The sequence below is a fragment of the Pocillopora verrucosa genome, chromosome 14 (genome assembly GCF_036669915.1).
Source record: "Pocillopora verrucosa isolate sample1 chromosome 14, ASM3666991v2, whole genome shotgun sequence".
NCBI lineage: Eukaryota > Metazoa > Cnidaria > Anthozoa > Scleractinia > Pocilloporidae > Pocillopora > Pocillopora verrucosa.
Window position 1 is genome coordinate 831,271 of NC_089325.1, and position 15,020 is coordinate 846,290.

Consider the following 15,020-nt stretch of genomic DNA (forward strand, 5'->3'; position numbering starts at 1 on the left):
TTTGTTGGCCGGCTATTATAGAACTTCGCCGAAGCCACAACATGTTTTTATATTTCCATGCTCTTCTCCCCTATTTTAGTCAGTGTGGATAAATATATCCTGAGAAAGAAGTTGGAATTTTGCGCTGAGCCGAGACGAAAAGTTGCATATTTCCGGTAATGGTTTATCATATGTATGCTTCAATTTGGTAATGTAATAAAATCCGCATGCTTTGGATAATTACGTGACACATGATCAGTAATACCAGAACCGGAATTGAATCGAAAAAAAAAAAAAAATCCTTGAATGATAAATCAATATAGTTATAAAGCACATTTTACAACAACTAAATAGCCCATGATAAAACCACAAATTCAATCCAAAAACACAGTCTCCATGCTTCTCTTTTGATAAAAGAGAGTGATGGTCTCACTTGCAGATTTGCTTTCTTTACAGTGCATCAAGACTAATGGATATTACCATTCATTTCATTTACAAAGGGCCGGGGCTGATATATCAGGTCAAATTTCATCTCATAACCTCGAAACTTTCCTTGTAAATTATAGCTGAAGCATAAATTCAAGTGAATCTGTAAGCTTATCTAGAAGATTTTGTTATTTTTGCCTTTTTGTCGATTCATTCATTTAATTCAATTCTGTAGCTCGGGACAAACTCTCTCAATCATTAATACTAGTAATGATCATGACTTACTCTCTGGCCTGGCTCAAACTTGCTTAATTGAGAACGGATTTCTTTTCCCCGACCTGAACCTGGACAAGGTTTATCATTTTCTAACTGACCACTCTTTGGAAGGCAGAACGGTGCCGCAGCATCTATTAGCTTTCCTTCCGAGTACCACTGGATACGGTACGTCACATTCCTCCAAAGCTCAATACCCTTCAGAAGAGACACTTGGCAATAGAGTTTGACTTCGTCTGTGTCAGTTGCAGTCGTACCGGCGCCCACATAGCCTATAGTTGGTCTTCCCAAGTATGTGCTACTTGGAAATTTCACAGATCCTGCAGCTGTAAAGAAAGGGAACTATTTAGTTACTGTAAGGCCAAGATTTGTAGCTAAAAAAAATCATAAGCATGCCATAACCGAAGAATAGCCAAAGAGTAAAATCTCTACTTCCTGAGCACGAAGGTGTAATGCCATGGTGTCCAGTTTTTTAAACTGTCTTAATGTGATCTGTCTCTAATAACCCCTAGTTGATTTTTCCAGTACGAAGAATGCACACCTGTTTAGAAATTTCTTTACTATCCATTGTTAGGGATAAATGGTGTAGCAGAGAGTAGTATATTTCATTTGTAAGAGTCTGCATAGAGATTGTTTCTTATAATCCTAGCATACCTGAGCACGTATCAAATGATGTTCCTTTCTGTCCATAAGGGCAAGGCCGTCCATTTCCTATTTCATGAAATGGATAAATGAATAAATAATTGAAAGGGTAAACCATTACACATACATACATACAAACATACATACACATACATAGATATATATATATATATATATATATATATATATATAGAATATCTTAGAATACCCTATATATTGCAATTTGGAAATTTGTATGAAATATATATTCAGTTTCTTTCCATTTCCCATTAAAAAAGTGTGGATATAATAAATCAGGGACAACTATATTAAAAGAGAGTACGAAAGCTGCTGTGAAAGGTTAAAAAAGTCTTTGTTTCACCTCCTCACAATGAAAAAAAGGCATCATTCCTTCGATGTAAAATATACATGAATCGTCTATTACCTTTGTAATGAGGAAAGGAAAGGTACATAGATTTAATACAGATTTTCAAAATGCAATTTTTTTAAAACGGGTGTATTTGAGCGCGCTTAGATATGGAATTTCTTTTTGAGTTTTGAAATCGATAGCTCACAAATGAGGTATCGAATTGAATACAAAAAGAGAAATCCATATCTACAGGCAACCATGTATTATTTTTTTTATTTTAACAACACAATAGCCCTTAACTGACGAGAAAAGTAGACTCGAAAAACAAAATCCGCTTAAAACGCGTAAGCGGTAAGGCTTAGGATGAAAAAGTGCGTGGAATCATCACGAAAACTGGGAACAATGGGCGTTACTTTCAATTTATAAAATTCTCAGTTACTGATTTTTCCTTACCAATGGAAGAAATCTTCTCAAGTACACGGCCAAAACCGGCCTGTGTTAAAAGTGTGGCCACGAGAGCACCAAGCAGTCGCGCTACACAATAATGCCATCTTATCGATTTCAATGAAACTTTGCCAGTTTAAAGGGTCTAGCCACCGACCCCAAAACTCTACAAACAAACTGGTATCTGTTTTGCCTATTTCCGGAAGAATATTATGCATTCTATATCTACATGTAACTATACATCTCTCTCAATCGAGTGTTGACCGGCGTTGAATTGCGTGACTTAAAGAATGAGCCAGCAATATTTTGACCAGGAGGCTTCCTGCAAATTTCTCTTGATGAAAAATCCGAGGACATAGCCAGTTATTTTCGTGGTTAATGACGATAAATTTGAGAGAAAAGTGAGATGCAATGGTCTGTATCTTTGGTAGCCTATGGTGCCTCCTCCTACAGATTGGCAAGCTTCCCTCCATTTCTTCTGGATCTCATGAAAGACAGATTCTTTTGTCAGCTTCACTTTGTGTTTGCCTATGTTAAGGTGCTTTTGGGGGGCAGTGAATGACTGAAACGTCTTTATACATCTTCCTCTTGACGAGAATATCTCGTTTTCCTATTCTGTCTTTGACGGATTCGGTAGTTCTCGCGATGGCCCAGTTTCAGAGATCTGTGCACATCGCTGATAACCACCCGCTTCTAAAGTCAGAAGGAGGATCGCACGCCTCCAAACTGATCTCACCACAAGTTGTGCACAATATTTTAGGCATATCTTGAAATCGCGGCTTTTTTATTCTCTAAATAAGCCAATACGAGCTGGAATAAGCTTCTTCTCGGACGAAACGCACGTTTGGGGTACATTAACGTCTCTCAAATGTTTTTTTACGCTGTTCACCCACGAATTTCGGGTTTGAGCTATTGTCGTCTTGGCCAGTGCGAGAAAAATAACATTTGGTTGTACAGTTAGTTGCAAATGAACAAGACAACTGCACCATCTTAACACTCTCATTTTGAGTTTTAGGTTTAATTGAGGGCTTTTTAGACACTCACAGACTTATATGAAGAAGCAATACAACTGATGCTCGTACACTACATAAGATCAATAATGTCTGTTACGCTGTTGCGAGAGGGAGGAAAATTTTACCAGAAGTGTAAACTCTTTGACTGTTACATGACGTTTCAGATATGTCTATCTTCGGCTGTTACAAAACATTGACCTCCTCTTAAATTTACTCGGAAAATGAACTTACAAACTCCTTGTTGAATAAATTGAAATTCATTTTACCGATACACCGGTTGTTTCAATTTTGCTCTTTGCGCAGTTGAAAAAAAGAGCTCGCAAATTGACTAATGAATATACTATTTTGCATGAAATACCGTTCAGTTTGTCTTTCTTTTTTTGAGTACAAACCAAGGGAAGATAAAGTTTTTAAAACAAAATTGACAACACATTCATGGGGCTTAACAACCCATGAGGCCCCTGGCCGCATCATCGGCAATTATCGTCGGCCATAGTCAAGCCGTGCCGAGCCAACTGACCTCGCCCTCCATTGAAATAATTTTCCAAATGTTATATTGAATTAATGTAGCGAGAGTGAGGAAACGCACATTTCTTCGGTGCTGTGATCAAAGCGCAATGATATATCTGAATTGATACTTACGGTATCAAACAATTGATTATGAGGGTGAGCCTAGTTTTTTTGTCGAGGTCGACGTGACTTCACATTAAAGGCGAGTTTTCTTTTTTCTGTTTTTGACGGAAAAAAACAGGAGCATCACTGCAAGAACTGAGAAAGTATCTCCCACGCGTTTCGTGTGACAATAGAAGACTTCATGAAGGAGATTTACAAAGAGGGTAAATAAGCTTTCTTTAATACATATTGTCTCTTTTCGATTGAAGCGAGCGCAACGAATTCGCCAGGTGCGCCTACGGTGTTGTACGTGCGGTCGTTTCATGTACGATTACGTGTTCAAGTTGTTTGAGGGTCACATATTTGATGTAAATATTTGACCCCTCAACACATTACATAATCGTCCATGTAACGTCTCTAGTTTACCAAGGTCAAAGACATGGATTTCCCTCTTGCGGTTAGAAGGCTGAAAGCAAATATCGCGAGCGTAATTACTTTTGATTCTAGCGGTCAGCTTTTGGGAGTCACGAAACATAAAACTTTTTGGGACCTAGTTTCATGTTCTAGTTGCAATAATTAGCAAATTAAACCACATCCTCTTGAGAATTAAAGTCATAAATATAACAGGGGTTCTTTGAAAGAATTGGTAGTAGAAAGGGTTTAAAAGTCCAAATTTTTTTAACTTCTCGATAAGGGTCACGCAGTCACGCGTCAAATCTTATTTCTGCGTGGAATTTCTTGATGGTGGAAAGCGGAAAGAACATTTTCTAGTCTTATTTTCTGTAAAAATAGCACAGTTCATGAATTTCATGGGGCTATTGATATTTCCTTTCAAACGAGGGGGCAGAGTTTCTCGTCATCCACGGTCTGAAAAGGCCGAAGTTGTTACTCACGGGGACTTATACGTCAACAAGCACGCGACATGTGACTTTAAGATCTCCTCTCCTGTTACAGTTTCCCTATTGTGAACTGTGAGATAATGATTATAAACAATTAAATCATAGACTTATGAATGTTTTGTGTTGTACAAAAGCGATATTTGCTGATTCTAGAAAATCTCCAAAGTAGTAAACGACAGAAGAAAGAAACACTACGATTTTCCCATCAACATTTCGCTTACTCGCATCTCTCTTAAGCTGAGATTTTCGATTCCTACCAAAGATCTCGAAAGTTGTTGACATTTCTTAGCTTCCTTAATCAATCATCACGTATAACGAGCTATAAAATATAGGTGTATTTGATAAAAGGACCGCTTGGAGCCATCCAAAGGCATCAAAGACAAAAATATGGCAATGCCCAAAGATTTTTTTGATGGTCTTCAGAGATGAAATGATGGATTATAACATAGCGCGCGTGCTTGCACTATGTAAGTCCTATTGAGCTGCTATGAACAAAATCTTTATTTACGCACGACCGTGCGTAAATAAGATGACGTCAGCATTTTTTGTTCATTGCCGCTCTGTTATAAAAGAATTTGCTCATGCGTTTAGCTGTGCGTATATCGTGTTATGGATGCACTTGGGGAGTTTGGAGAGCACTCAAAAAGCTAGAGTTGCTCTCGGCTGCGCCTCGAGCTACTCCAGTATGTATTTTTCGTGCTCTCCAAATTTCCCGCGTGCATCCATAACTCGATATACGCACGCTTAGCATAAACAAATTCTTAATTATAAAGGAGAATTAAATTAGTGTTGTAGCTTTCCGGCAAGGAGAGATATTTGACCTCAAAGTTATCAAATATTGGGATGAATCGAAAAGTCTACAAACACAGTCATTATTTGCCCTTGTTGATCGACAAGCAGTCAATAAAATTGACGGCGTACATTCATTAAGGATGTAACAATAGGTATTCAATCTCTCAGAGAAATCGATTAAATACCGTCGCAGTGAGAGCTTCATACATTTTTTACCTATTTTGAAGCGATTTCCTTGGTGAAAACCAAGTAAAACCGCTGGGCGAGGGGGTGGTCTATCTACCCCCTGGAAATAAGCAAAACAGAAACTTGTTTGTCTGTTTGAGTTTTGGAGTAACCTCTATAAACTGGCAAAGTTTAACTGAAATCGGTGAGATTACATGTAGTACGACTGAAATCTCCCAGTTGTCGATCGAATTTCGTTCTCAGCCGTGAGAAATGCCAGTATTAAAGCCACATGGGCTTAAATAATGCAACTGAATTTTAAGGATTAACGCAATAAAAGAAGTAAGTAGAAAACCACTTCGAAATGTCAAGATTCTTACCAGCACAGTAGGCAATGTAACAAGAATATGTCGGCTTGAGATAATAGACGTAATAATTCCCACCGCAGTTCTTCACAGTTATTCCAAATTCGTAAAAACAACCACCTTTTCTGTCAAATATGTTTACGCAGGCTTTAACTGATGTTATCACATTAGTAGCGGGATGCGCTTCCTTCAACCAAATCGGAGCTTTAGTACCGCAGTGGTTTTGCTTTACCATCGAAGTCGGCATTGCTCCTCCAACAAAGCTGGTAAAGCGATACCAACCTTCTTTCAGAGTTTGATCACATAGCGGGGTTTGACCTGGCTTCCATACGCTTTTTGAACTGCGTCGGGAATCACTTATTTCTTGGTAATTTCCCTGTTGGCAGCATCCGTTACAGCTTGCAACGCCTTGACCAAGGGATGCATGAGAGAAGGCGACAAGAATAAACACGCATACCACTATCAATAGAGAAACATTCATGTCTTCGAATGATATTTCTGTTCACGACGTAAAACTAGTCTGACATCCACCAAATAATCTTCCTTATTTTAATCAAAGCTCTCAGAGTGGTATGTAATTACAGTAAATGCTTTAACCCTTGTCACCCGTCAATCGTTATTTTAAGCTCGCTACAATGCATTGTTAGACGGATTAATCTGTTCATACACGTTCGAGTCAAGCTTAATCCAGGTTAAAGGTCCCACAGCACGTTTGTTGAAAGAATGAGAAGCATACGAAAAAGTTCCTCGTTCACAAGGCTGCCTTCTCGTCATTATGCCTATTTTTTTGCGAGTGTACATCGTTCTTCACATCAGTAAAGGTATTTTTGGATGATCTTCAAAGGAAAAGCTCTTTTTGTTAGTGCCGCCCTCCGCCAAAATGCAATGGTTCGTTCTTTCCCTATGGGTTACTCCCCAACTTCGCGGGTGTCCTTCGGGAAAAACTCGTACGCGCGCTAGTTTCACTGAAATCCTAGAAAACTATATATCAGAAGAAAGCTTAATAACTGCAAATTACGATGAAATTTTAATTTAAGCGACTTTTCGTTGAAAGCAGTGCCAGGAGCCGGTACGGCGCGAAACGACCGAAGGTTCTTCTTTTGAATTTATCGGGTATCGGATGATTATTATACAATAAGTTTGTTATCTCCAATCATGTCCCATTTAAGGACATGTATAAGAGATTCGATTTCAATCATCGCTACTCGATCCTGGCTACGTGATCATCGCTACTAGTTCATCGCTTCTAGTTTGTTCCAAGACGCTATCGCTGTCAGTTATATGCTACCGTTAGGAGTAGACAAAAGAAAATCTTTATCTCTTTTACATTTACGATGTTTACCTTATGTCTGTGTTATTGGTATTATTTCCGTATTCATTTTTCTGTGCAATCGCTTCGTTTTTTTAGTTAGATTAATGTTACATTTCGCAACGCATTTTTCTTAGTTCAGTTTCTTTTGTATTTTCTTTTAGTTCGAACCACACAACCTCAATCGCTACTTCGATCAAACACAAACACTTCCCAACGCTATCTTCTACAATTATTAAAGACACTTCACATTCTATGTACGTTCGAATTGCCCACTCAGCCACTTAGCTAACTTTTGGTTACAGATGGAGGGGGACAAATGCAAAGTTGCTAAAGATAAAGGCAAAACCCACGGAAATCTCGTTTTTAACATTATGTATGGCAAATTTTGGTTTGACGGCGACTTCTTTGTTCGAAATATCTGGACGCCAGCGTGGAGCTCCGCCAGCACTAGTTGCTTTCACAAAGGAATTCTTGTCTTTTCTTGACAGAATGTTACCCCCATGGTGAAACGAAAGCGAGGGAACTTCTACGAAAACATGACTCTAATCGTGTTCTATGACGTCATTCTAATCAATTCAAAGATATGTAACTTGATAATATTTTTTGCGTGCTAGCGAGGAAGGTTATCGAAGTAAACAACAATTCAAGTGAATTTATTTTCCACTATTTCGGGTAAACTTGCAATTTAGTGTCTACGTTCAATTATATACTTTGCTCTAAGGATATAGAAAACGATTATAAGGAATATTTGGTATAAAATAAGAAGAGGACGTAGTTCGATTGGCATAGAACACGATTAGTTTTCCTAGACGTTCCTTCGCTTCCGTTTCACGGGTATGGCGACGCGTAAGGTAAGCGATTTGGGACGATATTCTCACAACTTGCAAGACGATCAACACGCATGCTAGCCAGCGGTATTTTAAGGAAGCTGAAGACCATCATTGATGTTCCTGATGTTTTGAGCGGATTATCGAGGAATATAGGGGGGGGGGGTGTTTACTTCTTCAGCTGTAATGTATAATGTCAGTATCAGTCCAAAGAATATTCTTCTGTGCGTGAATGATAATTTCGGTTTGGGAAAATGAGCCAAATTTGAAATAAACGACGTTAAACGGCTTTGAGTTAAGATATCACCGGTCAAGTTAAGGGTATTCACGTGAGAACAGTAATTCAGTGAAACAACACGCTAGAATCTTATGGGTTTCTCTTATTATATCTTCTCTTGATGTCGCAAGGTATGAGTTCTTGCTCCGTGGAATTTTTTTCTTACCTGTCAACCTCCTGTAGAAAGGGTGGAAATTTAAAACGAAAGTCACTTATAACACGAGGTTAAACCAGCTATTTTTAACGTTTCTTTAGACTACTCGCGTTTCATGATTATCCTCTTGATGATGAAAGGAGACTTAGGAATCGACAATGATGATATTGTAGAAACCCAGAAAAAATAACTGGATTCTATTTGTTATTTACAAGAATTAATTTAAAAAATCAATTGAGTTTTCTCTTTAGTTGGAGGTTGAGAAGCTCCAACTGGTAGTCTCCCATGTTAGCAAATAACTGAATTTCCTGGAAGATATAGTCTTAGCATTATTTTAACATGAAAAACGTATTCATTTGAACCATCTCCTGTGACTTTTGCAGATTCATCATTACAAAATTTTAACATTAAAGTTTTTGAAAAGGCTGGGTATTTGTTCAAATTGGGCAACTCGTGCATCAACTCAGGTTATAGATTTAATGCACTGGTTTTCTTCCATTCATTCACTAATACTGCAAAAAGCTGTGTATATCAACCCAACCATTTTCCACAACTTGTAAACAACATTATGAAATAATAATAAAGGATATAGAGAAGTTGATGGCATATACGCTCTGCCTGGAACGCTTTTTTCTGCATAAGCTAACAGGTTTTTTCTCATTGCCAGGAGAGCTAAGTCGGATCAAGTAGACCACGCTGGTAATTTGACACATTGTAGCGGCCCTGTTGGGTATCTTTCAATCGGCGACACGGCTGTGAAACGGCGACATTAGGGAGCTGAAATGATTACGAACGACGCGCCGCTCACGTGAAATTACGACAGCGACAAAGACAAAAGTGAAATAGACAGGGACATTGCGTGTTAAAAAATAGACAGCGACTTGCAGCGCATTCGGCAGAGGAAATTGTGTTTTACAATAAATTAAAACTTTCCGTGAGTATTGACAGTCCACAATGTGATCTGTGTCGTCTGACTCTCTTCTGTCATCTCCTCTTCTCATCTTTCATATCACGCTACGCTCTATGTCCTTCCTGGTCACGCGCCCAAAATTCAGATGTAACCTTCTGAGTTTTTTCTCTCTGTATTCCTATGTCGCATTTTACAAGCTATTTGGGTCAAATGCTTTTTGCTGAAACATTTCCGATGTCGATATTACTGGCTTTGGACGAAATTCCGACAGCGACATGCGAACCTTCCGAAATTACAACGTAAAAAGGTTTGAAACTCAGACGGGGGAAATTTAGAACCCCGTAACAGGGCCTCATTGTAGGCAAACTTTACAATTGATGAAATGCTATTTGATCATAAACATGCATGAAAAGCATTGAAGGAAATCAGCTTACACAATTCAATTGCGATGTATCTGTTGACTACGCTGTCATTCAATGTTAGCTTTGCTGACGCACTAAAATAACATCAACAACTTACATATACCAAACCATAATGGGGGAGGAATCTGAGATAACTTATAATTATTTCGCTTGAAAGAGATAAAGTAGACAAGCATTTCTCGCCATAAGAAAACTCGCTGAGGCGATATATCGCTAGAACGATATATCGCAATGAGTCACACCTGATTCAGCGATAAATCGCTGGAACTATATTTCACTGAAGCGATATACCGTGATTAAGTTCTGCACGCTCCACGATATATCGTTTTAGCAATATATCGCGGGAACGATGTATCGTTGGAACGATTTATCGTCGGAACAAGACATCGCAGGAGAGCTCCCATACCTCGTCGATTTATCGTTCTTAAGGTGTCAAGAAAATGAACGATATATCACCGATATTCGGCGATATATCGGAAGAACAAAGCGCAATAAACGACGATAATCGTTTGCATTACTTTTGCACAGTACTGTATCCATGGGACAGGTAAATAATTTCTTCGAAGGGAAATTTCAAGGTATTGCAAACACGTTAGACATTCAGCTCTGATATAGTAGCGTGGTTGTGATTGCACATTGAATGTTTTCAACGTGCCATATTTTCAACATATGGTTTCAAAACGAATGAGACGACGCTTTTTAATGGCTTTCGTTTCACCAATGTCGCCCGTGCATGAACGGTTAAAATTTAAGAATTTAAATCACAACACTTGATCCGTATGGATTCCTCGCTTTTTTACTAAAAAATTAACCATTTAAGTGCCGCTACAAAGTCACGAATCTGAAGGAAAAACGCGAGGTGCAGTAAAGAGCTTTGAACTATAAGTTTTGACCATCTTTGACATAATTTCTAAGTTATAAAAACAAAGATAATGGGAGTTCAGTAAATTGTTTTCACCGCAGTGATAAAGTGGAACAAGTGTAACCTCAAGGAAATTTTGGAGGGCTTCAAGAACCCCCAACAGCAAGAAATAGAATAATAACGACGATAGTAATGGTTTTTCTCCCGTTAGTTGCGAATAATTTGTTTTTCAGATTGTTGATCTGGTAGGACTGACGTTGAACCTGAACGCTTCGGCCGCCGCTCGCTTGCTCTGCTTACTAGGTCAAACAGAATGGTTCTCGTAACTCTATCATTTTCGAATTCACGCAACAGATCACCTCAAGTCTAATTTCCCGCCACTGAAATAAAACACACTTATCTCGATCACGAAATAGTGAAATTCGCCGAATGAAAGCCTTTCATTCTCTCGTTGAACGACTTAAATTATCGTTAAATATCTGCAAAAAATGTTTATTCTCGAGATATTGTTGCAATGGATACTTTTGAAAGTAAGATAGAATAGAAATTATGATCAGGCTCCAATAACTGATTTGTTAATAGATTTATTAATTCTCTTTATATTATGGATGGATCGCGAAGAACTTAATGTGATTGGGCATCCACCTTCCTCGAATCCGAATTCCATTGGTCACTTGTGCCTTATAGGTTAATATTCTGCTCTAAGGCTTGGCGCAACCTATAATTCCTGTGAAAATATATTGGCATCGTAAACAACAAAAATAAAAGCCTTCTTAAATTATTTAAGAGTATCGTAAGGATTTGATCCGTCAGGCGTGCACCATGACAAGATAAAAATTTATGCTGGCTTGACTTCATATTTTCAATTGGTGAAGCCACCTATTGTAATTTTTTTTCAGCCATACTACTATAAACTGTAATTAAGAAGCAGATTTGCTTGGCTGCATTTCTAAGAAAATCATTGTAATTCCATTTTATTTTAAACAATGACTGATCGTATTTCTATAAAACTTCTTAACAATAGCTTGCTGTAGTCAATGTTTCCTTTCAACCCCGTTTCAGATTTATGGTGAATTTTCATCACGCAGTAGTCTCTCTCTAGGAATAACTTCTCGAAAAAATGGTTTAGTTCATAGAACAACAACCATTAAAAAAATCGTAAGGGTAATGAGCTACCGAGCGTGTTAGATGAACTATGCGAAAGGGAAACATTTTTTCTTTTATGGGAAATTTAATTCTGAAGTACTGCAAGAATGTCAGATTATCAGACAGACATTGATCTGTAAATGTGATCTGTCGTTAAAATTAATGTTAAGCACGACTCAGAGATAGATAAGGCAACAAAAGTACTGTCATTTGAATGTATGCTATTGTTTGATTTCCATAGCTTATGTGAATTGTCACCTATCAAATTCTGCTTGAGCATGGTGTATGGGCGGCCGTCACAACCAAAAATACAAGGATGTCAAATAGATCAGCAAATACAAAGATGGTGTAAGGATCAGCTGCAGGATAGCATAGCTAATAAAAGAACGGCATGGCCAAATTATAGACAGTCTAGTTTTCCTTCGTGAAACAGAACACCCTAAACATGAATAGTTTAGCCAAATGAGAAACGGTCTAGCAGCCCATGTTGAGTTGGAACATGAGATTGTGAAATGGACTAGCTCAATTACGAATAGCTTAGCACTCATTTGCAATACAGTACTCAAACGGTGTAGCGTTGCGTTAAACGGCTCAGGGTAACGTTGAGTAGCACAGCGTACGCACAAACGGTGTAGCGTTGCTGATCTATTTGACATCCTTATATTTTTGGTGGTGACGGCCGCCCATAATGGTGTTACTCGAATTTACTTAAGTGTGTGACGAGCTTAGACAAACTTCACTTTCATCAAGATTTTAAAAGAGTTATACCGCCATTGACTTCGGTCTTGGTCAAGGAACTGACCCCGAAAGGAAAATACGCTTCATCTTTGCCATGGCATACTTATGAACATAGTTACAGGGTTCTGGAATGTTTTTTAAAAGGTGATTTCTCTTTGAAGGTTTTTCAGTGTGTTTTTTGTGGCAATTGCATCGCTAGTTAAGGTTCAAGTGATGCATATGCCACACATGCGCCGGTATGTTTTCACGTTTCAGTGAGCATATGCCGTGTTTACATCCTCTTTACCTTTTTATTAAAGCGTTTCAAAAAATGTCGATCAAAAGTTTCATGCTTTGGTTCAAACCAAACTTCATCAAGAGAAGTAGTGTATTCCACAAGAAGTTGTTCATATTCTTGGTCATCCAGTAAACCACGATCAACGCCATAGTAGCGAAAAATCTTTGAAGATCAGTGAGTTTTAGCACAATCTTCCCACAATCTTGAGTAAAGTGACCTTCAAAACTGTTACTGCAAATTTGAAATTTTTCAAGAGCTTTTATCTCGTGACCGTTTTGGTTGTCTTGGTCTCTTGTTGCGCCTTCTAAGAGCTTGTAGCGGAGCTCCAGCGTAGCCCCAGAATTATACGAAATAGTAGTAACACATCAAGCCGAAAAAATTTAGTTGTACGACCGTACAAGGTACTACCTTTAGCATGCACGGCCAACTGTACCACGGGCACTGTCTTAGCCACTACGTATATGTAATGGAGGGGCGAGGGAGAAGGTAATGCGCAGGCGCGATTGCTTGCGTAACTTGGATACCCCATTAGTGTGCGCCAGGAGACACCGTTAGATCACGATAAAGTGCGCATACTCGAACGTTGAGCTGCAGTGTAGCGTACTGCGGGCACACGGTTAGGCATTGCACGAGGGCTTCACGTGAGCTAGTAGATGTGATTTGCCACCCGAGTTTTGAGCGGGAAATTAAACTGGTCAGGATGTCGCTGAACAGTAATTCTCAGTAATTTGCAATTTCTAAACAACTAGTAAGGCAACAATACCGGCAGAGTGTAAGCTTTGTCAACCGGAGGAAATTGTCATAATTCAAGTTCGTAGTGAGAGGGTTTTAATTGAAAATAGGCTGGATATAAAGAGACAGAGCGACCAAAGAAAGCGCCAAGTAAACGGCGTAAAGCGAGTCCAGAAAATCGCGCAATAGAGTTAGAAAGACGCCAAAATAGGCGAAATACGGCGAGAGGAACGCGAAAGAGAACAATTAAGGACATCAGTAAAAAGGCGAGTTTCTAGCGAAGAGCAACTTGAACGCGAGAAGGAAATACAAAGTCCCTCTTGAAAACAGACTGAAAAGAGGTCATCAACAAAGAGAAGCGAACTACAAAGGATCCGAGAAAGAAGAGGAGGTAAGTCGTGTCTTATCTGGGTTTCCTCTAACGCTAAGGCCCTGAAATATTCAAACTTTTTTTTTTTTTACCATTCGTCGTTTGATACTAGCTTCAGTTTTTAATTCAACTGATCACGTTTCGGTTAAACATTGACTCTGGCATTCATCGCCTAAAAACTCTCACGCCGGTTCACCGCTCGAATAATATTTCATAGTGATCGTATTCTTCAAGTTATTTCTTGTCCTTTCGTTTGAAAGTTAAATACAGTCGTGGTGTTATGGGAAAAGAAGTTATCTTATGTATTTTTTTTGCCTAGAAAGTTTTAAAATGATGTCGAACGGCGAGCGCAAGTTTCTGCTTTTTTTTCTCTTCAGTTAATTATCGCAGGATTTACTCTATTCACTTGAAAAATTTGCGCTTTGCCGAAGATGTGTTGTAGGACGAAGTAATGGCCTTTCCCAAAATTAAAATAAAATGGGATTGAGTCAGCAATGTTCATGTTTACTTTAAGTCTAACGCGGTAATTTGATTTTGACGATATTGCCATGCAAATAATTGAATTTTATGTTTGAATTCATGCAAATAATTGAATTTTATGTTTGAATTCAAGATAAAATAGAAGTCTTGCAGAGTTCTCATTCCAGACTGAATTCAGGTGAGAACATCGGTAAACAAGTTAAAATCATATGCTTCTCCTGAATCTTTAATTTTATTGCCCTGGTTTATTCCATAAACCCTATTTTATATCTCTGTGTGATAGCTAATGATTAAAACCTCAGTGAATAGATATGCTATATTTTAGTGGTTTTTAAATTCCATCTTTATGTTTTTTGGCATTTACTAGTTTAAAATTCGAAAATGGCATCCCTTTTCATCCTTGTAAAGAGATATTGTACATTTCTTCAACTAAAATATGAATTATGAAGTCAACTTAATTTCAGTGAGTTTGAAACTTCATACTACATAAGAACACTTTGCTGGAGTATAATGTTATATTTATTTGCTGCCTTTCTGTTACACATAATTACCGT

At 38.3% G+C, this 15,020-nt stretch overlaps 1 protein-coding gene across 2 annotated transcripts in view; it reads right to left on the bottom strand.

Moving 5' to 3' along the window:
- The window catches only part of LOC131785410 (von Willebrand factor D and EGF domain-containing protein-like), a 35,335-nt gene extending 28,851 nt beyond the window's left edge, over positions 1-6,484 (bottom strand). For both annotated transcript variants that reach the window (XM_066161290.1, XM_059102297.2), the window contains exons 1-3: positions 5,975-6,484; positions 1,333-1,389; positions 691-1,004 (exon numbers count right to left, since the gene is read on the bottom strand). In XM_066161290.1, the coding sequence (XP_066017387.1) occupies positions 691-1,004; positions 1,333-1,389; positions 5,975-6,440 (837 nt within the window). In that variant the 5' untranslated portion in view covers positions 6,441-6,484. The remainder of the gene's footprint in view (positions 1-690; positions 1,005-1,332; positions 1,390-5,974) is intronic.
- Between the last annotated feature and the right edge of the window lie 8,536 nt (positions 6,485-15,020).